Consider the following 23022-nt stretch of genomic DNA (forward strand, 5'->3'; position numbering starts at 1 on the left):
TAATATAACCTGATCTTATATTAATTTTTGCTCCAAAGACACATTAGAGCTGATTGTCCGGCTAGGTCTTATTTTCGGGGAAACATGGTACATCACATGGTAAAAGAAATTTGGACAACACAATACTTACTGAAAAGTATGCAGAATGTTTCTAAATGGTTCTGAAAATATAGTCATTCATGATCAACCCAGTACCCATATTTACTAGATAGGAGACATAGAAAAAAAACAAAGCCAGAAATGTATAGCCAGAAATGTATAACTTCCAAAAGTTATATGTAGCTAAAGGGACAGATTGGCTATTTTCCATTTTAGGGGTGAAAATGCCAACTCTGTGGGTGTTACTTAAACCCCAAACTTCCTATTGGCTTGTGGATCTTGAGAACATTCATTTGATGTGAATCTCTAGAAGGAATTTATCTGCCAAGATGGACTCCCACGGTCAACTTAGGGCCCAAATTTTATAAATAATAGGAGCCCAACAGCCATTTGCTAACAGGGCCTTCTCAGTACTCTGAATACCAGGAAGGGCTTCCTGCACTATGCCCTGCTTGTTTAGGCCTTCTGAGTCAACAGTTAGAAGGGAGTTCCTAAGACCTGCCCTGTCCAATCAAAACGGCTCCATAAGGACCAATCAGGAGTGGAAGGGAGTGATGACAAAGGAGCTTGAGGAAACTTTGGGAGTTGATGGATATGTTCATTATCTTTACTGTGGTGGTGTATACATACATCAAAACTTATCAAATTACACACTTGAGACGTGTATTTTATTGTGTGACAATTATATCTCAAAAATGCTGTTAAAAATCAGAATTGTAGAACAGGAGTGAGGAAAAGGATTGATTGATTGTACAGGCATAAAAGAACTTTCTGGTGTGATGATGATGTTCAATATGTTGATGGGGGTTTGGGTTACTCATATACATGCAGTTGTCAAAACTCACTGAACGGTATATTTAAGATTTGTACATTTCACAACATGGAAATGTTACCTGCCCATCCTCCCAAAAAGACCCTATAAACAAACATTAAACTTCAGTTTAGTATAAATGTTGAAGTGTTTAGAGATGAAGTGTACTGATGTCTGAAATTTTCTTTTAAATGCATAAAAAATGAGGATGGATTAATGGGTAGAAAAAGACATGGATAGATGGATAAGAATGCAATAAAAATATAGTAAATCATTAGTTGTAGAACTTAGGTGATGGGTATGTAGGTGTTGAGTATAATTCTACTGACTTCTCTGTGTATTTAAATTTTTCCATATATAAATGTTGGGGGGAAAATTAAGTACAGTTCCTTGAAAGATATCCTGTGCAAAGTGAGGGGCCCTGAAGATTAAGCTTTATTAGTTTCATAGGAAATCCACCTCAGCCTGTAGGTCTGCCAGAGTGTGAATAATTATCTGCAAGGGAGAATTTTCATTCTTAAATCCTATAGTAAAAGACAACAAAGGATTTTAAAGATGAAAAGGGTAGAACCTAATGAAAAGCTCTAGAAAAGAATCATTTAAAATGCTTGACCTGTCCATTTTATTCTTCTACATTTTTTATTTATAAAAGGAAACATGTCCTCGGTGTTTTAAAAAGAATAAGTAAAAGATAAAAAGGAATAGAAATCAGTCATAATTTTATTCCCCAGAGATTACTAGAATACAAACTCCATATGTATTTTTTTTATTTTTGTCTTCCTCAGTGATTGGAACAATGCCCAGCATGTTTGCTGTTGAATAATTTGGGATGAGTCTGGGGGGCGGGGAAGAAATATTTAGAGGTAAAGATTAGTGTATCCTAGCTAAAGCACACACCATGAGCAAAGGTGTAAAAATTCAGTACAAAAGGGCCATGTGCAGGAGACACAGATTTGAGTCTGGCAGAGATTAAAATCTGGGGGTTCCTAGACTAACATATTTTGTTTGCCTTATCTAGCATTAAAATAATTTTGGATGAGATGCCCATCTTTAAAAATATGGACAATTTACAGAAAATCTGAATTTCCAGCCTCTTTTGACAAAATAGAAAGCTCTGGAAACATTGGGACAGCATTCCTACATGACAAAAATAGGCTGGAGCTGAGTGGAGGCTGTCTTTAGCGAGGCTCATATGTTCACTGAAATCCCCTGCAGACTCAGTTCACTCATTTAGATTCCTTTCTAGACAATATAGGTATTTGCAGTCTCTGGTAGGAAAACTCTGGAACTTGATACTGGAAGTCAGACGGGATTAGAGCTAGAAGGCCAGAGGTATCTATCCCAAATGGGGAGTTTGTACTTAGTTCAATGGGCAAGAGGAAGGATTGAACAGTGTTTGCTTAGTTACTACCATTGTGTAACAAATCACCACAAAACTTAGTGGCTTAAGACAGCAATAGTTTATTTAGATCATGATTTTGTGAATGGGCAATTTGGTCTGGCTCAGCTGCGTGGTTGTTCCGGTCTTGATTGGAATCACCTGTGACTGGGTCAGCTGCTGGGCTGGCTGGTCTAGTATGACCTCAGCTGGGACAGGTTGTCTATGCTCCATGTGGTCTCGCATTTTCCAGCACACTACCCCAGCTTGTTCATGCCTGGATAGGGTTCTAAGAGAGGGAGTGGGAGTTTGTAAAGCCTCTTGAAGCCTAGGCTTGGAACCGGCACACCGTCACGTCTATATTTTATTGGCCAAAGCCAGTCACAATGCCAGCCCAGATTCAAATGGTGGGGAAGTAGACTCCACTTCTTTATTTTCTTTTAAAAATCATTTTATTGTGAAAAGTTTAAAGCATATTCAGAAAAGAAGAACACATGAAGCACGATGTGTCCATCATCCAGATTCAACAGTTACCAACTCATGGCTAATCTTATTTTATCTTTTTCTTTATCTATAACTATTCCCCCTTCCCCTGGGTTATTTTGAATCAAATCTCAGATATATAATTTCATCATCTGTAAACATTTCAGTTTGCAGGAGAGAGTACTTCTCTTTTTTTTTTCTCGGTTGAAGTATAACTGATATACAATAGTATGTTAGTGTCATGTGTAGACTCCACTTCTTGATGGGAGGAGCTGCAAAGTCATAGTGCCAAGCGGTGTGACTAGAGAGACATGTTTTTGTAAAACACCTATCACAGTTACTATCAGAGGTGTATTTTTGACAATATCATTTGGAGTGGGATATGCTCTGTATGACTGGAACTGTTTTCTATTTGTAACAGAGAAGGTCTGCGTCCCTGCACCCATCATAACTGCATGCCAAAGGATTGGAGAGAGAAAGATGCCCAGCTTGCACCTCGTCCAGCTTCTTGCCCAAGGATCTTTTGCTTTTAGTTTCAGTCCACATCTTTGTAAAATACAGACAGTTTCTCTAAGATTTCTGTGAATGAATGAACAGAAAGTTAGATAAGAGCAGGGAGATTAGAGCCAAGCTAGAAACACAAAGATGTTTCCACATCACTGTGTAGTGCAGAAACTGCATTCCCCTTTGTCTGGCTGGAGCCTAAACCACCATCTGCATTCATGCCTTTGTGATATGAAGTTCCCTCTTACTTGGTCAACTTTTTAAATACAAGTAGCTTGTGGGAGAGGTAAACTCATATCTTAGCATGAGTTAGTCTCAGGTATTTGATTCTCTAATACCAGGAGGACCCTGGGTTGTAAGGCAGCCTGGAAAAGGAAAGATGGGAGAGAGGGAGGGAGGTAAAGAGGGAGGGAGAAAGGGAAGAAGAAAGATAAACAAAAGGACAGAAAGTTAAAAACAAAATAAAAAAAGAGAGAAGAAGAGAGAGAGAGAGAGAGGGAAGTAGGGAGGAAAGAAGGGGGAGGGAGGGAAAAAAGGAGAGGGAGAGGAGGAGGGAGAGAGGGAGGAGGATGGAGGAACGGAGGAAGAAGAGAGAGAAAGAATTCAGGCTGGAGTAATTTCCCTTCCCAACCCACTTTAAACTAAACAGTGCCCTTAGCACAGGGTTTCTGATCTCCTGCACCATTGATATTCAGGCTGGATAATTGTGGCGGGGGCGGTCCTGTGCATTGCAGGATGTTGAGTAGCATCTATCTACTAGATGCCAGTAGCACACCCTACCCCACCCAACCAAAAATTTCTTTAGACGTTGCCAAATGTCCCCTGAGGGGAAAATCACCTCTACTTGTGAACTACAAAGGAAATGTTTCACAAATGTGAAATAACAGGTGTGGCTCATCCTCTTTAGACCAGAAAGGACCTACCACTAACAGAGGGCCGCCTGTCCGGCTCATATGCCCGGCAATCATCAATGATCTCCTGCAACTGAGAAGGGCAATCTTCACCCAGTGGCTCCTGGTGCCGGTCCACAGCCACCAGCTGATAAATCGTCTCAGAATTACAGCCTGCCATGGGAACAATAGGATGGGAGCTTTAACTATTGCTCCGCCACTCACACATCTGTCTGGATGCTGATGGCTGGCATCCGCACTAGGGATTTGAGTATTAAAGGAAACAGACCCCACTGACCAGCCCAGGCAACGCCCACAACATTGGAGAGCAAAGCACCCAGGACAGTACTGAGGGGGACTCTTTAGTCTATTGGAAGGGGACCCGATCTCAGGGCCATCTGAGCCAGCCTGCAAACTGGTTACCTTCAAACGGGATCTTCCCAGTGGCAATTTCCCAGAGGACAATTCCAAAGCTAAAAGAAAACCAAGAAACTGAACAACAATAACAACTTTTCCTTTTCCCATGCCCCTCTAGCCCTTTCTAGAAACCTCCGTGAATTTGCTGATTACCACCGAATTCCACTCAACAGAGCAGAGTTATGATGGTCCTTGGATGTGCTGTTTGACTTGGGCCTTCCTGTCCTGTTCATCTGAGTTAGAATCTGCGTGTGAACATGAACATACCTGTAGATTTCAGCTTTTATGTCATAGCTATTATACACATTTTCCAGTTTCTGAGGTGAGATGTACGCTGTGGGGCTCACTCTCTCTGCTTCTTTTCCCTTAGTTTCTCGACTGATGGAAGTCTGTGTCTTGCTCAACTCAAATCCTGCAAGCTAGATGGAAAGGGGAATTAGAGACAGAAGGAAACAGCATGATCTCCGGTTGGGAGTAGAGGACGGGTGGGGGTGGGGTGCAACAGGGGAAGGTCTTTTACATTTGGGATGTATTTCAAGTGGTGTCTTCTGTCTGTGTGGCTACTCTCCTGGCTGGTATTATAGTGCATCGACCAGGAGACACACAGAGGTTTCTTCTCTGTAAAATGGGGCAATGAGGATGACTGGAGGTAACAGTTATAAAGCACCGGTAAGGCCTGATAAGTTGTAGTTGTTCTAGTATTACTATGTTAGATACAGGGCTTTCTCAGTTGAGGACCCAACTTCACTAAGTGAGGGTGGACAGGGGTACATGGAGCCACCACACGGCTTGCTTTCAGAAGCAGATGAAAAAACTGACGAAGGGCCATCACCTCTGTTCTGTCTGATCCTATAGGATGGCCAGCCTGTTCCTTTGGATTTTACATGACAACGGTGAGTTACTCCACTGACCCTGCATGGCCCATGCCGTGCTCTTAAAGAAGCCACAGCACCAATTAACAGGGGTTTACGTATATTCTCCTTGCCCTACGCACCACCTTCCATAAACTCCATCAGTGTGCAGGGGGCTGCTAGCCCCAAACTCGGCCAGATACCCAAATCTAGGGGCAAGCACAGGAAAAGGAGAAGACACTTAGAGGGCACATCCCTTTTTCATTACATGTTTATTGAGCACTGACAGCCTCTGACACCTGGCAGCTACCAGAGAGGAAATGCTGAAAGCACATGAGTGGTGTAGACATGGTGCTCTGGGCCCCCTTATGTCACACCAGCGAGGAGAAAAGGCACCTGAAAGGCAGAACAGACCTGTCTCCTGTTATTGGAAGGCTGTCCCTGGTACTCATAAGGCGGGAAGAAAGAAAGTCATCTATGCAAAGAAAATATTCTTTTAGCATTTGGGAACTGTGGACACTGAGTTGACAAAAAACCCTTTCCTCTTCCGTATGAGAACCTGAGTTTCAGGTAATGTTTTAGCGCCACTTCCCTGTGAACCTGATAAAGGCAGGCTGTCACCTACACTCCTAAGTAATATTGTTAATGATAAAATATGACCGCTGATTGGTAAATTGCTTTTTTTTTTTTTTTGGCTGGGCATCAATTTTAATATGGGCTGACCGTGGGTGGGGAGTCTAGGAGGGTCTCCTTTTTGTTCTTTCTGAGAGTGAAATCCCCGTGAGATTGTCTAATTCCAAATAAACTGTGAACTAGGGAAGTCATTCTCATCTTCGGCAGCCTCCACTCAGCGGCTGGCAGGTTCCCAAGTTCCAGCCAAGGGAGTCCCATGGACAAACAGGGTCCTCAGATGAGGGGGTGGGGGATATGAAAACTATAAAGAGCAGATAGGGATGCTGGGATTGATGGTGATTCATAACTGGCATGGCCCTCGTGGAGCATGAAGGCAGGCCTGCGGAATAGTTAAAAGAGAATATTGACTCTTGTGGGTCCTGAGGCTTCTCAAGTAGGAGGGCCCCACCCCCACCTCAGGGGAGCCTTTTTCTCTAGCAGGGCAAAGCGAATATCTCCTGGATGACTGTGGGGATAGCTGTGGGGAACCTCACTAGAGAGAAGGATTTGACGCTGCCCTGCTGGGAAGCTGTATTTCCTGCATGATGCCCTTCTGAGTGACTCCAAATGCCAAAGGTGGCCTGTGACAGTCCTGTGAGTCTGAATGCCTAGCTGGACCTAAGAAAACCCCCTGATGGGTGCTGGAGGGATGTAGAAGCAGTGTCCAGACATCTAAGGGGAAATGACTCTTAGCTCATCCCTGCTAAGTTGGCAGTGAGGGAAGCCGGTCATCACAACAGCAGGCACGATTGAGTCTGTCCTGTGCTTGGCACACAGAAAGCTGCCCAGGCAGGGAAAGTGTTGAGTTCAGTTCTAAGGTTAAGGCAGAGGACAAGTAGGCACAGCGCTTCTGGGAAACAGGTGTCCCTCTCCCAAACAGTCACACAAGTTGAACTCCACGAGTCCCCTGGAAGGCCACACTCACCTTCACGTGGTAGCCTTCAGTTACCAGGAAGCTTGTGCTGCTGATGTTTCTGTGGAGTTCGGGGTTTTCTGAGTGGTGCATCCTGACATGACCAGAGGCAGAGAGCATTAGTGACCTCTGCACAGACTTCTAGGAGGCTCGCTATCATTACTGGGACCATGATGCTGGTGAGTCCCATGCCGTCCCCATGGGTACCAATCCATGGAGAGATGAGATGAGGGGAGGGACAGGGGCACTTAGCTATCTATCTGTGTGAAGGGGCTCCAGTGCCCATGGCTATTCCTCTGCAGATGGCAGCTGTGAGCTGTGAGCAGCAAAGTATGCTGAGTCGGGGATGAGTACGCAGAGCTGGTAAAAAGGATCAGAGGCCATCTGGATGGGGCACTAACAGCATCTCCTACGGTCCAAGATTACTTCTCACAAAATCCACTAGTGCAGGGCTTTAACATTAATTATTAATTATTAATAACTCAATTATTATATATAATAAATAGCTAAGGCATTATATTATATTATATATTATATTATATATATATTATATTATATATATTATTATATTATATTATATATAATATATTATGTTATATATAATAAATAGCTAAGGCATCCCATACCAAGTATGGGATACGTGGTATGCAAGATGACACAAAAAAATTATTCTCCTTTTAATTTGTTTCGGTCTTTCTGATGACATCAAAGAGAAAGTCGCAGTTTTGTGTCAGGTGACTTTACTACCTCTCTATACCTGCTAATATCTCCTTTGTACAAACAAAATGTGGGTCTGAATTATAAACCTTTTGGTATCACCCAGACAGAATTTAACCACACTGTTTTGGTTTTATTTATGGTCACCTATTTGTGGCAAGTGATTCTGGTGTCTGATTCATGAAAGTAATAGCAAGTGTTCTTTTACTTTATTTAGGTTTTTAAAAGTGAGCTAATTTAAAGAACAATAATAATAACACTGGCAGAACTGTGGATATGGTAAAAGCCATGAAGGTGGTCTGTGAATGAATGACCTGTGGGGACACTTGAGTTAAAGAAACCCTAGACTGCATGTGAGAGTGAGGAGAGTTGCCAAGTAAAACACAGGACACCCAGTTGATTTTGAATCTTAGATAATCAATGACGTTTTTTTATTTAGTATAAGTATGTCCCAAAATTGCATAGGACATACTTCTATTAAAATTTTACTTGTTATCTAAAATTCTGTACATCTGAAATTTCAGTAAAAGTATGTTTTGTAATATTTGGGATATACTTATACTAAAAAAAAAAATCATAATTGCCTATCTGAAATTCAAATTGAACTGGGCATCTTGTATTTTTATTTGCTAAAACTGACAACCTTAAGAGTAAGGTCTGTCCAATTTTACAGGAGTGGCATGGACGTTAAATTCAACCCTCAATTCTGTGAGCTGGTAGTCACTGGCTTAAGCCTCCCTTCCTCCTCCTGCCTAAGGTGTCAGAATCAGAACAAGTAGTAAAATAGTACATGGAAGGGGAGATTATCTGGGGCTTCCGGCCTGTTCCCGCATCATCTCTGGGATTATCAGTAGGGGAGACAGACTCCTTCCATTCTTCTTGGCACCCTTTAACCCCATATGGTACCTGTACAAGCCTTTGGCTGCTCCCAAGACCAGGACGATACGCTCAGAGATTTCAAGGTCCTTTTGCCTATCCAGCAGTTCCCTCAGGGTCCCGAGCTCACAGTACTCCATGACGATAGAAAACTGAGGTGGGGTCACTGATGGAAAGGAGTCAAACACTATGAAGATCAGCGCCACTCCAAGGTCCGACTCTGCAGCCCATCTCCCCCTTTCTCTATGAGAAAGACTCGGCTCTGCTATTTCCAGCCCTCTCAATGCTCCACCCCCATCTCACACAGTTTGCTCCTCCTTGAATGGGTCAAATACCCGCAGCGTTTCCATACCTCTTCTCCACGGTATTTGGCATGTTAAAATTCTATTTTTCTCTTAGTTATTTGAGTAATGTCTCCTCCACTCAACTGTAAGCCCCTAGAAGGCAGGATCTATTTTGTTCATACAGTGTTCACAAGGAGATTAGTAAACGTGTGTGGAAGGAATGAATAACACACAGACTGCAGGGGCTGGGGAAGGGAGCTCAGACCAGAAGTGGAAGTGTCTGGTCATGGGCCTGAGATGCAAGAACGCACACACAGAGTGAGTCAGTCACCTCGGCCACCACCCAGGAGAACAAATGTCACTGGAAGTTTTCCTTTAGTTGCCTGAGGCTGTGGAGAAACTTCCAGAGGGGATAAGACAGGAGCTGCTCTGTCCTCTCTATTGGCAAAAGCACAAAAAACATAACCCGCAAGAGAGGCCATGCAATGAGATAAAATGCAGCCACATTAAAAAATTAAAATTAAAAAGAACTTGATATGTGAGGTTCTTGGTAAAGGGACAGGTTAATTTAGTGTTTAGGTTTGATCTACACTTATGATGATCAAGGGTAGATTTCTTGTTCAAGTCAGTCAGCTTGATAATGTTTTATAGCAACAAAACACACAGGGCAACATCTGAACATGCCCCACCCTCCTCCCGGGTTCCCAGTGGGCTGGCAGGAGAAGATGTAGCCACATTAGTGCAAACCAGCCCTTGCGCTGAAGCTAAATTCAAGCCCACCTCTCCGGAAAGAAGACAGAAACCTGCACCTTGGGATGTAAAAAAATTAACATTAATAATAATAATAACACTGTATGGATTCCACCGTTCAGCTGTTCTTTAAAAATGCAATGTATTATAATATAGAAGCCATATGACAGACCACCAAAAGAAGGACCAAACCCAGAAGCACTCCTTACCAGCTTCATCAATGCAAATCCCAAATATACGCAGGATGTTGGGAGAATCAAATTTCTTCATGGTTCTGATCTCATTATTGAAAATTTGCCTCACCTTTCTATGAGGATAAAAGGGACAATTAGGATTTTAGGATTGGAAGTTCCCTCCGAGAACATTTAGTGTGGTGACTGTCTGTATCTGTGTGGGGCATGAGGGATTGTCAGCATCTCTTGGGGTAAGAACAGCTGCTGTGATGAGCTTGGCCATGGATGACAGTGCCTGGAGCCCCTCAGATGTATTTGGCAGCAGAATTAGCATGTACAATACATGCTACAACACAGAAAATAAATATAACCTTGAAAATAAATATCATGCTAAGTGAAAGGAGCCAGACACAAAAGGCCGTATATTGTATTATTCCATTTATATGAAATGTCCAAAACACATAAATCCATAGAGACAGAAAGTAGATTAGTAGTTGCCGAGGGCTAGAGATGGTGAGGGTGGGAGCGTATGGGAGTGACGGGGTATAGGGTTTATTTCTGGGATGATGAAAATGTTCTAAAAATCATATTGTGGCAACGGTTGCACAACTTTGTAAATATATTAAAAGCCATTAAATTATACATTTTAATGGGAGCATCTTAGGGCATGTAAATGATATTTCAATAAAGTTGTTAAAAAAAATGTTATCCTAATCCAAATCTCAATGTATATGTTGACGAATGTGATAAATCTTCCTCTGATATTTATTTAGCTGAGTCAGCCTGAGAAATAAGAGTCAAGAGGAGGGAGATGCTTTACTACTATTGAGAATTACTACAAAGGCATAATAAAAAACAAAACAAAACAAAACACAGTGTCATCAGTGCAAAGACAGACAAATGGACCAGTGGAACAGATTAGAGAGATTATAGTCAGATCAACGAGAAGAACAGTTGATAGACAGTGTAGAAAAAATGGAATCAGTCTGAGGATAAAAACAAAACTAGGCCCTCCATGATATCACAAACAAAGGTGGGTTACAAGAGGAATTAAAGCCTAATAAAACTATGGAAGTTAATATGGAAAATATGGAAGTGGAAAATAAAACTATGAAGTTAATAGAAGAAAATCTAGAATAACTTTGCCTTCTAGGGGTGTAGATGTCTGACGATGGACACCATGGACAAAATTATAGAAAATGTGATGAGAAAAGACCTTTGTAATATCTAAACCTGAGAAACAATTAATTTCCACAATATACAAGGATCTTCTACAAACCAACAAAACAAAAACAGAGACTGGGACAGAACAAAGGGCAGAGGACATGAACAGGCAATACAGAGTAGCGGAAACCCAAATAGCTAAAAGTCATAGGAATAAATGTTCGAATTCATTAGGAAATAGAAATGTAAATTAAAATAACTATCAGGTGTTACTTTATAACCTAAAGCAGGGGTGTCCAAACTGCAGCCCGCGGGCCAACTGCGGCCCGCAATCCATTGTTAATTGGCCCGCAGCAAATTCCAAAAATTCCAAATTCCAAAAATATTTAGTTTACTTAAATAAACCAGGTGAGGCAATACGTCCTTCACCTCGAGTGAGTGGCCCGGCTGTTTGTGTATTTTACCGCATATGGCCCTTGGTAAAAAACGTTGAAAAAAGTATGGACACCGCTGATCTAAAGGATGAAAACACTAGAAAGCTGGCTAATACCAAGGGAAATATGTAACTATAGAGTTCTCACACATTGCTGGAGGCATATACAAGCCATTCCGAAGAGTTATCTGGTAGAACTTAGCCAATTTCATACATGTATATCCTTCGACCCATCAATTCCTCTCCTAGCAATACAACCCCAAGAAATTCTCATACAGATCCACAAAGGTATTCTTAGGGCGGCGGCATTGTTGGTGGGAGAAAGTTGGAAATATTAGATTGAGTTCCATCCCTGGAAAAATAGGTAAAATGTGGATGTATACCACAGACAGCAGTCAGAAGGAAAGGGCTACAAGTGCAAGACATGTTCTATGATGTTGAGTGAAAAGGGTAAGAAAAGTAGGCAACAGACATATAATACTATCATTTGTGAGAATTAAAAATGTGCATGCGTATAACAACGGACACTTTGCAAGCACTCATTCAAACAAAACACACTTTATTTTCTGTGGAGGTGATAGGGAACTGAAAGGAATACAATTTTTAAAATATCTAAATACATGAATAAAAGAGAGAAGTTTCTAGAATTGAGGTTAGAAGATATGTGTTTAAGCCTAGAGTGGAGGGCAAGTCATACCCTTTGAGGCCCATGTTTCCCCCACTTTAAAATGGAGACAATATGCCTCTCTCCTTGGGGAGTTACAGAGAGGAAGTGAAATGATACATAGAGAACTATTATACAAAAGGACTTACCCAGTGCTTTTGGCCTGGGGGTTATTGAATACTTTTATGGCCACTGAAGATTGGTGGTATTTTCCTTTATAAAGTGTGCTGAATTCATTTTTCCTTAGCAGGAGCCAATTAGATTCTGAAAGCTCCTCCTTCTTTATCTCCTTGATTTGATATTCTGGGATCGTCTTCACGGATTCCTGTAAGGCTGACCACAGGAGAGAAGGAAATAAAGAGTCAATGAAAAAAACGAAAGAGTCAATGAGGTGAGGAAGGTGTCCTAAGGGAGAGGCGTCTTAGTTTAATATGTGAATGGGAAGCCCTCCGCCATGAAGCAAAGCTGGCCCGGGCTGGAGCTTCTGATTGACTCAGCCTGGGGGAGAGGTTCCAGTGCCTCCGAGTGACCAGTAGAGACAGAGCTGGAGGGTTAACAGAACTTTCTTTCCCTCCTCTTCAAATCTTGTCGTCTCTCCAGCCGAAACCTTGATCCCCATGCTTCTTTCTCATATTGGAGTTCTCCTGACTCCTACGGACACGCAGCTTGGCACTTGAACATTTAGCATCTTGTCTAGTCATTTCAGTACTAGTAGATACAGAGTTCAAGCTCAGTGAATCCATTGCTGTGCTCACATGTCTCTCTTTCCTCGCCCTTCTTCTACCCCATGGCTGTGAGCTCTTGGAAGGCAAGGTCTTTCTCTGCAGCTTACTTTCCTCTATGCGTGGACTCTGGCACAATGCAGATACTCACAGATTTGTCAAGTGAGTGATGAATGACTATGTTTAATTTGATTTGAATTTCTTTTTGGAAATTCAGCAAATTAATTGAAGCTTTGATGCTACAAAGTTTTCATCACTTTGACAGGTGCTAGAAGATATCTTGCTGGTCAAGAAGTTCCCTTTAAATGCTACTCCGTGGACAGAAGCCTGGATAGTTATGAGCACATCCCCAAACCTGGGGGCTGCTGTCAGCCACCCAGCCCAGAAGATGGACAAAGGTAGGGGTGGGGGCAGGTTGGAGTTCCTAGTAAACAAATGATGTCTAGTTTGGGGGCAGTCAGAAGCAACAGGACACATGATAACTCACAGCGCCTCATGATTTTGATGGTTTGTTCCATGATTTCCAATTGCCTCAGTAGAGTAGCTTCCCTACTTTTCTCACTTCCTGCAGGAAAAAGAGCAGCAAATAATCAAAAAATAGAAATACTAATTAAAAGCACACCAAGATCCCATTTTTTCTACCTATCATATTCATTGCAGTGGGAATTACTACTGCTCATGACTATTCAGCTTTCTACTTCTGAGCACACAGGAAGTGCCTTGAAGCATGGCCCTGTGACTTGCTTTGGCCTAGAAATGAAGTGAAAGAGATGTCAGGGAAGTTGGAGTCAACAGAAAAGTGCCATAACACTGGAAGTTCCTGGAAAGAGGACAACTACCTTGGGGAGTCCCCTGAACTTTGCCTGAATAAGAAATAAACTTTGTTTCAAGACACTGAGTTTGCTTGTTTGTTTGTTTTTTAACCATAGCACAATCGAATCTATCCTTATTTATATACTCAGAAATACATTTAAAAATTGATAAAACTATATACGGTGGCCAACCATTCCTGTTTTCCCAGAACTGAGTAGTTCTGGGGACACGGGACCTTCCGTGCTAAAACCAGGAAAATCTTTAATGGAAAAAAGTATGGATAAACAATCTCATATATTATTGGAAGGAGTGATATTTGTATAACCTCTGTGGAGGACAATCTGGCAATCTCTATCAAACTTTAAAATGCCCGTATTCTTTGACCCAGCAATTAGACCCAATAATTCCGTTTCTAGGAATTGTTCCAAAACATATCCTGAAATATACACAGAAATGCTCAAGGTGGGACTATTTACAATTGTGAAAAACTGGACACAACTTAACTGTCCATCAATAGAGAGCTGCTTAAATATACCTGGTCCATGTACACCAAGGAATACTAGACAACTCCATGGAAATTTCTGTGGAAGAATATTCAAGATTGTTTAATGAAAAAAGCAAGAAGCAGAACAGTGTGTTTAGGATGCTACTGATTTGTGTAACAATGACAACAAAATACTTATACTTACGTCTCTGGAAGTTTTATTCAAGAAAAAAACTGGTAAGAGAGATTGTGTCTAGGGAAGGAAACAGGTCCCTTGAGGTCAAGGGTAACAGGGAGATTTATTTCTCACGCTGGGCCCTTTGTGGACCTTTTGAATTTTGTACTCTGCAAATGTAATACCTGATGAAAATGTTTCTAAAACATGTAAAACAAGAGCAGAAAGTAAATCCTGTCCTCCAACTCGATGGCACCAGCATGGCTCCCACCTCCACCCAGAAGTGGACCAACGAGCGCTGAAGATGGGGAAGGCTGGGGGCCGATCCTGCCTGGCAGCTGGCTCAGCCTCCGCACGGCCCCAGCCCAATTCCTGATTCTCTTCCTCCGTGGCAGCGGGTGTTTTTTGGGGGGATTATAGGTACCTCATTTTCCCTTATCCAGAAAAGGACCCATTTTGCCCACAGGTCTCCTCCAGATCTGGTTTGTCCTGTCTGAGTATCTCCTGCTGACCTAAAAGGGGAGAGACCGTTCTCCACATCAAGGTGGCAGAACAGTTATTCCTCTGGGCTCCAGTGCCCAGAAGGTTGATCCCTAATGTCCTTCACCCTCTCCTCACTTCCTCTCTCTCCACCCACAATCTTTAAAAGAGGGAAGGGTTTGGAATTCATAGCGCCCGGATCTGAAAAGGGGTAAAGAGGCCACATGTGTTTCTGGGGGCCCTGGCTCCACTGTCATACCCCACTCCAACCTAGCCCAGGTGTCATCCCGAGAGACTTGTTCTTCTCTAAGTCCTCCTAGTTCAAGGGCCACTGTAGTTCAAGCCACTGGCATCTCTTACCAAGTCTCTAAAGTGGCCTTTTAGCTGGGATCACACTTTCACTCTTGCCGCCTGCTATATATTGAATTATTGGTCCCAATTTTTCACTCCTATGTAGTAGCAGTATACAGTCACACCCTGGCCCTGCCTCGCAGAGGGCATACTGTACTTCCCTGCCCCTTCATGTTGGGCTTGGCCACGTGACTTTGGATGCTAATCGACGTGATACAAGTAGAGGCTTGAAACGTGCTGGCACCGTTGGGCTTGCCTACTTGCAATTTTGCTATGAGAAGAACGTTGCCCAGGTACTCACTGCTCCTGCAGCCTTGGCTCCAGAATGAGACATGTTAAACAGACCCACATTGGACCTGCTGCCTGGAGCCAAGCCCAGCCAAGCCCACTTGAGATCAGAAAAACTCCAATGGACCCACCAATCTACGAGCAGGAGAATTACTGACTAGTGTGTTAAGCCTCTGAGTTTGGGATGGTTTGTTACACAGTACTAGTGCAGCAACTGACTAATACATACTACTACAGTCCATTTGCCACATGGCAGCCCAAGTGACTTTCTTTTAATACAAATCAAATCATGACAGGCCCATGTTTAAGGGCCTCCCTTCACTGGTCTCCTATGACTCTTAGAATAAAATCTACATTTCTTATCATGCCTCCAAGGCCCCGCACGACCATGCTCCTGTATCTTCTGGCCTACTTCTCCACTTTCATCTGGTACCACTCTCTCTGCCTCACCTACCACACAAAAGCCATCCTGGCCTTCTGGTTGTTCCTTGCACATGCCACATTTATTCCCATCTCAGGGTCTTTGCATTCCCTGCTTTCTCTGCCCAGAATGCTCCTCTCCCTCATCTTCATGTGGCTTGCTGCTTCTCATTATTCAAATGTCACCTGTCAGAGAGGCTGACCACTCTCTCTGCACCTACTATCACTTTCCGTCTCATTACCCTGCTAATGACTTTCATGGCCTTTAGATAAAACTGTACACTTAGCTCTCTATCTGCAGACTTTATGTTCCATGAAGGCAGACATCTTGTCTATTTTGCTCCGTGCTGAATCTCAAACACTTAGAACAGTGCCTGGCCTACAGTAGATACAGTCACATGCCCCATAATGACGTTTTGGTCAGTGACAGACTGCATATACAACGGTGGTCCATAAGATTCTAATGGAGCTGAAAAATTTCTATTGCCTAGTGACGTCAGAGCACAACAGAGTACTCACATGTCTGGTGATGCTGGTATAAATAAACCTACTGTGCTGCCAGTCATATAAAAGTATAGCACATACAATTATGTAAGTACATAATACTTGATAAGAAATGACTATGTTACTGGTGTATTTCTTTACTATACTATACTTTTTGTTGTTATTTTAGAGTGTACTCTTTCTACTTATTTTTTTTTTTTCTAAGTTTGCTTGTAAAGCAGTATGTTGTTAGGCCGGGAGCAGCCTCATAATCTCATGTTTATTGGTCTCTTGACTGCATCATTTTCACTTCTGCTTGTTCTCGTGTTGTTTTGTACAGGAACACGCTGTATAGGCTTGTACCTAGAAGTAATAGGCTGTACCACAGAGCCTAGGAGCAGTAGGCTAGACCATCTAGGTTTGTGTAAGTGCAGTCTGATGTTCTCACAATGATGAAATTGCCTAATGATGCATTTCTCAGACCCTATCCATCCTTATCCATCCTTAAGTGGCAGTTAATTCTTCCTCCTGGGTAATTTACATATTAACTGAAGGTCCTAGAAACACAAAGGCTGGAAGGAATTAGCTTCTAGAATTCCAGGTATCACATCAGAGAGAGAATGGAGAGGCAAAAAAGACTTATTAGTATCATTCCCCTCCTGCCCCAGGCCCTGTCTCCCACTCTGGTTTGCCCAGATTTCACCAGCCTCTACCATATCTGGGCCCAGCAATGTTAGGAGGTCTCAGTCACATGAATAAACACCTGCTCAAACCTCTTCATCCTTCCTGCTTCCTGGTAAATTAAAATGAGACTAAAATGCCCCAATTACACCCCCCACACACACACAAATAAACCTTACCACTCAGTCCTTGGAAGACTCTCCAATCTTCCTCTGCATCCTGCTGGTCTTCTTTTTGCCAGCAAGCTGTTGTTTGTTTGATGCTTACACTATACACATACTGATGTGCTTGAAGCTGCAACGAGAGCTGCTCCCAGACATATTTCAGATTCTCATTTATGTCATCAAAGAGCCTTTTGTTCTTCTCTACTGTTAGAAACTTATGGATATTGGATTTATTGCTATACTTATCTATCTTCTTCTTAGCGTCCTTTAGGACAGCCTGGAAACGGTCCACGGTATTGGTGATCTCGGGGGGCAGGTTTGTCACTCCTTTGTTCTGAAGTATTTGTAGACACTCCAGCAGGTGGCGGACACGGTTCTTTAGACGCTCACACTGTTTCTGGCAGTATTTCATCTCTTCACATTGTCTGTAGATATGCCAGCCAAAGGAGATGATGTCCTTCAATTTATCCATGCCTGGAAGAAACTGATAGAATTTGTTAAAGTTCCAGAATCTCCTGAATATTAACTACGGGGCTCAGGGAACCTCAAGGGTGTCTGTGATTTAAATGCTGAAGAGGTCTCCCCACTATTGTCATGTAAGGTAAAGATGGCTTGCTGTCCACCAAAATCTATTCTGACGTTCCACAATAACAGAGTTGTGGCTGGGAAGAGTTGGCCCGGCTAGGACTGGATCTTTCAGCCTTCCTTGGGGCTTGATGTGGCCATGTGACTAGTTCTCGCCAATGGGGTGTGAGTAGATATGATATGTGCTACTTTAGGCTGAAGCAGGTTTGTCTCCTCTACACACTATCAGCTGGATGCATAGGGGGATGGGAGCCGTAGGGGTGGTGGAGTCCCAAGAAGGAAGAATCCTGGATCCCCGAATCATCACTTAGAGGAGGGCTGCTCATAGACCTGGAACATCTGCCATGGACTGTTAAGTGAGAGAGGAATAAACTTCAATTGCATTTGAGTCACTATATTTTTGGGCCTATTTGTTACATCAGTTTAGCCTATTCTAACAAATATATCCCACCAAAGTATAGGGGTGAGTCTAGGATGGTGGGTTGCAAAGCTCAGGCCCTGTTTAAAGAAGGCAAGGGTTACCCAGCAAGTCATTGACTGTTACTCTTCAAGGATAAAAAGTTCAGTGGTGGAAGATCTTCTAGTTTTGAAAGAACAGTCAGAAATCTGGATTTCTATGTTAAATCTCTCAATTTAAAATCTTGCAACCAAGTCAAAAAATGTTTGAGAAACTGTGCAGTCTAACACTGTGTGGGTCAAATAAAACATGTGTACCAACTGGATATTGTGTCTGAAGTCCCAATTTGTAACCTTGGCCACAGTTGGCCAAGGATATTCAGGATTGTAATAGAAGTTGGCTTCTATCACTTTCAAATTTTGCTTTCTGTCTCTTTTCCCAATGTTTGAGCATCCCTGCCTCCTTCGTCATCACTCCAGTCCTCTCTGTTATATTTTTAGCAAGCTGTAATTTTTTTAGCCTCCTCCATTGGCCTATGCATCAGTAAAACTTCACGTTATAAGTGCTGCCCCCCTCAGAGGCATTTGCAACAAAGACCCAGGGATTTTCCAGGCCTGAGGAATTGTAGTAGACATTTGTGTTGCCTTTGAAGCATCCATTTCTCTACTTCCTATTACTGCCCAGATTTTCAGTGGCTATCTGCTTCTCCCCCATTCAGCAATGTGTTTGTGGGGAGCTGACCACATCCCTGGTTCTGAGGGTGAAACTTTGATGTGTCTAAGTCAGTTCTCAATCAAAGGTAATTTTGCCCTACTGGGACTTCTGGCAATGTTTGAAGACATTTTTGGTTGCCACAACTGGGGGATGGGTGCTACTGGGTAGATGTCGGGGTGCTACAGTGTATAGGACAGCCCTTCAGCAACAAAGACTTAGCCAGCCCAAAATCTCAATGGTGCAGGGTTGAGAAACCTTGATCTAAGCCATCAGTGATTGGTTCAAAACTGGGCACCTGGGCTAACTTGAGTGGAGGGGAAGGTTTGCTGAGGAGATTCCTAGATCCCCTAAGACAGCCCAGTTATATTCTAACTCTTAATAACGCTCTTTCTCTCTCTCTCCTTGGAATATGAGTGAGAAAGATTGGAGCCCCAATCCTAAAGCCTTGGAATAAGGTTACCCTATGGATGGCAGGATGGAAAGACAGGAGGAATATGAGTCCTTGATGACAACATTGAGCCACAGGTTTGAACTGACCCTGAAGTCTATCCTGCTCCTCAATTACAGTTTTCATGAACCAATAACCTTCCTTATTGTTTAAGCCAGTTTGAATCATGTTTGCTGCAACTACAGGCAACTGGGTTTAATAATGAATGATGACAGTGATCACAAATGTCTCTATTCACAAACTATATGCTAAGTGCTATATGCCATGAGCTTACTGCTTTATAGATGAAGATTCTACTGTCCAGGGAAGTTGCATTTAAGTAAGTACAAGACCTTGGAAACAGTTTCCAAAGTACTTTTAAACAAAGTTAGTCTCAACTACTGAATGAAATAGATAGGATACCTATTATCACCATTTTAAAGATCAGATAACAGTTTGGAGAAGTCATTGGCTGGAAACCCAAATCTGGCTTTAAAGCATGAATAAGAAACAAGCAGAAGTGAAACCAAATTAGCAACCTGTTGACATACTTTTTGTTGCCTTAAAGTTATATTGATCCGGCAAGGGAAGTAACAGGTATTAGAGCAGGCTTAAAAAGACTTAATGGATCTCAGGCTACCCAGCTATTCTCAGTTGCTGAGCAAATGCCTTCAAGGCCATTTCTTGGGACTCGTGAGGGCAATGGGCTTTACACTTTTCTCCGGTCCAATGGAGACAGAAGTAGATGTGAAAGTGTTGCTCAAGGAATCTTATGCAACAAGATCAACTTCATAGCTTCAATCTCCAATTATCTTATTACCAGCTTCATCAAAAAGCCGTATCTCAGCAATAACTAATCAATAAAGATAATGAGGAAAATATCCCACTCATAAGAGTAACAATTTAAAACAATAAATTTTACAGGAAAAGTGATGACGTGGTATGAAAAAAATCACATGAAACAAAGCTTGAAGAAATGAAGAGAATTGTTATATTTCTGGCTGGGAAGATTAAAAATGACAAACCTGACAATCTTTCCCAAATTTAAGCCCAATTTAAGGCAATTTCGATAAAACTCCCAGTGGTATATTTTGGTATTGAAACTAAATGATCTTAAAGTTAATTTCAAAGATGAATTTAGTAGGGATAACCAGGATTTTTTTAAAAATAAATAACTAAGAGGACTCACCTATAAGATTAAAATATATTAAAAATTGTAATAACTAAAATTGCTTAGGGCTTATTAAGTATATGATAAAGATATCAAAAGGATGAAAGGGAATATAAATGCATATATACTTTGACTCAACAATGTGAATTTCTAGGAACTTATGCTATAGAAAACTTGTATGTGCACAGATAGATGGACACTAAGATTTTCATTGTGGTGCTATTTATAACATGTAAAACTGCTAACAACCCCAGTAAGAATATGTTCATATATTACTTATAGTAAAACAATGAGGGGGGGAAGTTACCACTTTTAAAAGTGAAAAATTTTAAATTGTAGTAACAATATAAATTCATAAATAATCTAATTCCATTTCCTCCTCTCCAAAAAAAAAAAAAAAAAGGTATGAGGTACCCCTTTTCTGATGTGACACTACTCTCCTTGTGCCTAAAATGGATCCCAGAAAAGGAAGAGGGCATTATCAATTATTGGAATCATCTATCTTGGTAATTTCCCCACAGACAACCTGGCGTTCGTCTGTCTAGGGATTCTTGGACGGTTTTTCTGAGCCAGTTCCCCCACCCCAGCCCCCTCCACTGTGATCCCCACTCCCATTCCACTGGCAGAAGGCAGTCAGAGACCTACCTCAAGCAGGGAGTTCCACCATTAGAGCGGAGGAAACTGAAACCAATTGGGTTCCAAGAAGTAGGACAGTAAGTCACCCCCCCACCCCTACCACCCCTCACTGCCCAGGCATCAGCCGCAGCCCCTCTGCCCTGAGCCCCAGGATGACCCCCAGACTCACCCTTATACCACCTGAGGGCGTCCAATCTGTCCCGTGCCCAGTTCCAGGAAGACACCTCTGGCTCATCAGACGACTGCCTTCCGCTCAGGGGAGAAGTCGGCGAGGCTCCCCAGGAAGTGCCAAGTCCCTCTGCCTCCCTCTCTCCGGTGGCCTGCGCTCGCCTCCCGCTGGTTGTGAGGGACTCGACAGGATGCCAGCTGCAACAGGGCTGTGGTTTCCTCCAGAAATGAAACCTGAGCGGGCACACTGTATCTTTGCTCGGCCCTTGCAGTGTCTCCCCAATCAGCTTGTTGGACGGCTGTTTCTATAGCTCTTGCGCCCTCTAGAGGCCAACGCCCAGAGCAGGGAAGTCTGACGTGCCTGGGAGTTCTTCGCACGGTTCGTTCTTTTTTTTTTTTTTTCTTTTTTTTTTTTAATTTATTGGGGTGACAACTTCACATGGTTCTTGTTGCCAACCGCCAGGCTCACTGGCCCTGGCTCCCTAGAACTCCTTTCTAGGCAGTTCAGAGCGAAGTCTCCTTTCTGCCTCCTGGTGTTCTCCTCCTGCCTTTTCTACACTCTCCCCACCTTCCCAAATTCACTCAGTTCACTATTTATAGAGCACAGTTAATCCTCACTTAACATCTTCCAATAGGTTCTTGGAAACTGTAACTTTAAGTGAAACCACTATAAAAAAAAACTGAGTTTACCACAGATTAATAGGTATAAACAAGAGTCAAGTATGGCATATTTCTGGTCACAAAAACATCACCAAATTTCTAAATGAAGACCCCAAACACTTCTAATATTAAACATTGAAATAAATGTGAGCTCTGCATACATTTAAGAACGATTAATAAAAACAAGGAAGATAATTACTTTCCAACCTTCTTATTCCAGTTCAGGGCCAGGTGGCCAGAGGCTCTCCCTGTAGCTCAGGGTGCAAAGCAGGACCCCATACTGGACGGAATGCCCTTGCATTTCAGGGTGCACTCACACCCGTACACATTCACTCAGACTGGGCAATGTAAACACGCCAATTCACCACATGTGCACATTTTTGGGATGTGGGGGAAAACCGGAGTCCCCTTGAGAAAACCCACGCAGACATACCAAAGCCAGACAAAGACACCACAAGAAAGGCAAGCAAACGCCACACAGTGGCCACAGCTGAGAACTGATTTCTTTTTTTTTTTTCTTCTCATCAATGTTAAAACAAAACGACATTGAACAAATCTATATTATTTAAAGATCTGCTGTACTCACTGGTTCCAAGCCCTCTGCTTGGGGCGGGGGATTCAGAAAAGAATATAATGTTCCAGGGAACTACTATAACCAGGACATACAATGGGAAGAATTGGATGAGCAAAAAACCATGTGAGCCAGAGAGAAGGTTCTTGTGTCTGCTTCTCTGTGCTTGAGAATACTGGGTGGGGGACAGGTGAGGGAAGAGCCACACCAAATGGGGGGGAAAATCACTTCCTCCCCAAGGTCATTGCAGTGCTTTCGGTTATAGTGTGACATGTTTTATTAAAGTTAGCTGTGTCCCCAGCTAGAAAGTCTACTTGATGTCACTCATTTACTCATCAGACTATTTTCCTCTGAAAGGACAGAATTGGATTGTCTGACAAGACGTTTTGGGTTGGAAAGGCAGAGGTGGAGGATGTCTGGGGTGTCTGTTTATTCTTTATTTGTCCCTATTATTGTTCTCTATCTATTGTATCATCAGTGGCCTTATCTTAGGTCAAGTTCCCTAGAAGCAGAGTCTGAGAGATTCAGATATATGTGATTTACTGAAGGGAGG

General features: G+C 42.5%; 1 protein-coding gene across 4 annotated transcripts; it reads right to left on the bottom strand.

Moving 5' to 3' along the window:
* Nucleotides 1-2527: 2527 nt before the first annotated feature.
* On the bottom strand, nucleotides 2528-22240 carry MLKL (mixed lineage kinase domain like pseudokinase). 4 transcript variants are annotated; one of them, XM_033129190.1, is made up of 12 exons: nucleotides 22106-22240; nucleotides 21240-21472; nucleotides 17156-17624; nucleotides 13289-13366; nucleotides 12229-12412; nucleotides 9855-9952; nucleotides 8642-8777; nucleotides 7031-7112; nucleotides 4850-5001; nucleotides 4589-4638; nucleotides 4199-4339; nucleotides 2585-3350 (listed from the first exon to the last, which is right to left on the bottom strand). In XM_033129190.1, the coding sequence occupies exons 2-12, from the start codon at nucleotides 21303-21305 to the stop codon at nucleotides 3307-3309; spliced, it is 1500 nt and encodes a 499-aa protein (XP_032985081.1). In that variant the 5' UTR covers nucleotides 21306-21472; nucleotides 22106-22240; the 3' UTR covers nucleotides 2585-3306. The 4 variants fall into 4 exon arrangements, with proteins under 4 accessions (XP_032985082.1, XP_032985081.1, XP_032985083.1 ...); XM_033129191.1 differs by lacking the exons at nucleotides 2585-3350; nucleotides 22106-22240 and adding an exon at nucleotides 2528-2577 and having other exon boundaries at nucleotides 21240-21607; XM_033129192.1 differs by lacking the exon at nucleotides 22106-22240 and having other exon boundaries at nucleotides 17156-17614; nucleotides 21240-21607.
* Between the last annotated feature and the right edge of the window lie 782 nt (nucleotides 22241-23022).

This window comes from Rhinolophus ferrumequinum, chromosome 15 (assembly GCF_004115265.2).
Source record: "Rhinolophus ferrumequinum isolate MPI-CBG mRhiFer1 chromosome 15, mRhiFer1_v1.p, whole genome shotgun sequence".
Taxonomy (NCBI): domain Eukaryota; kingdom Metazoa; phylum Chordata; class Mammalia; order Chiroptera; family Rhinolophidae; genus Rhinolophus; species Rhinolophus ferrumequinum.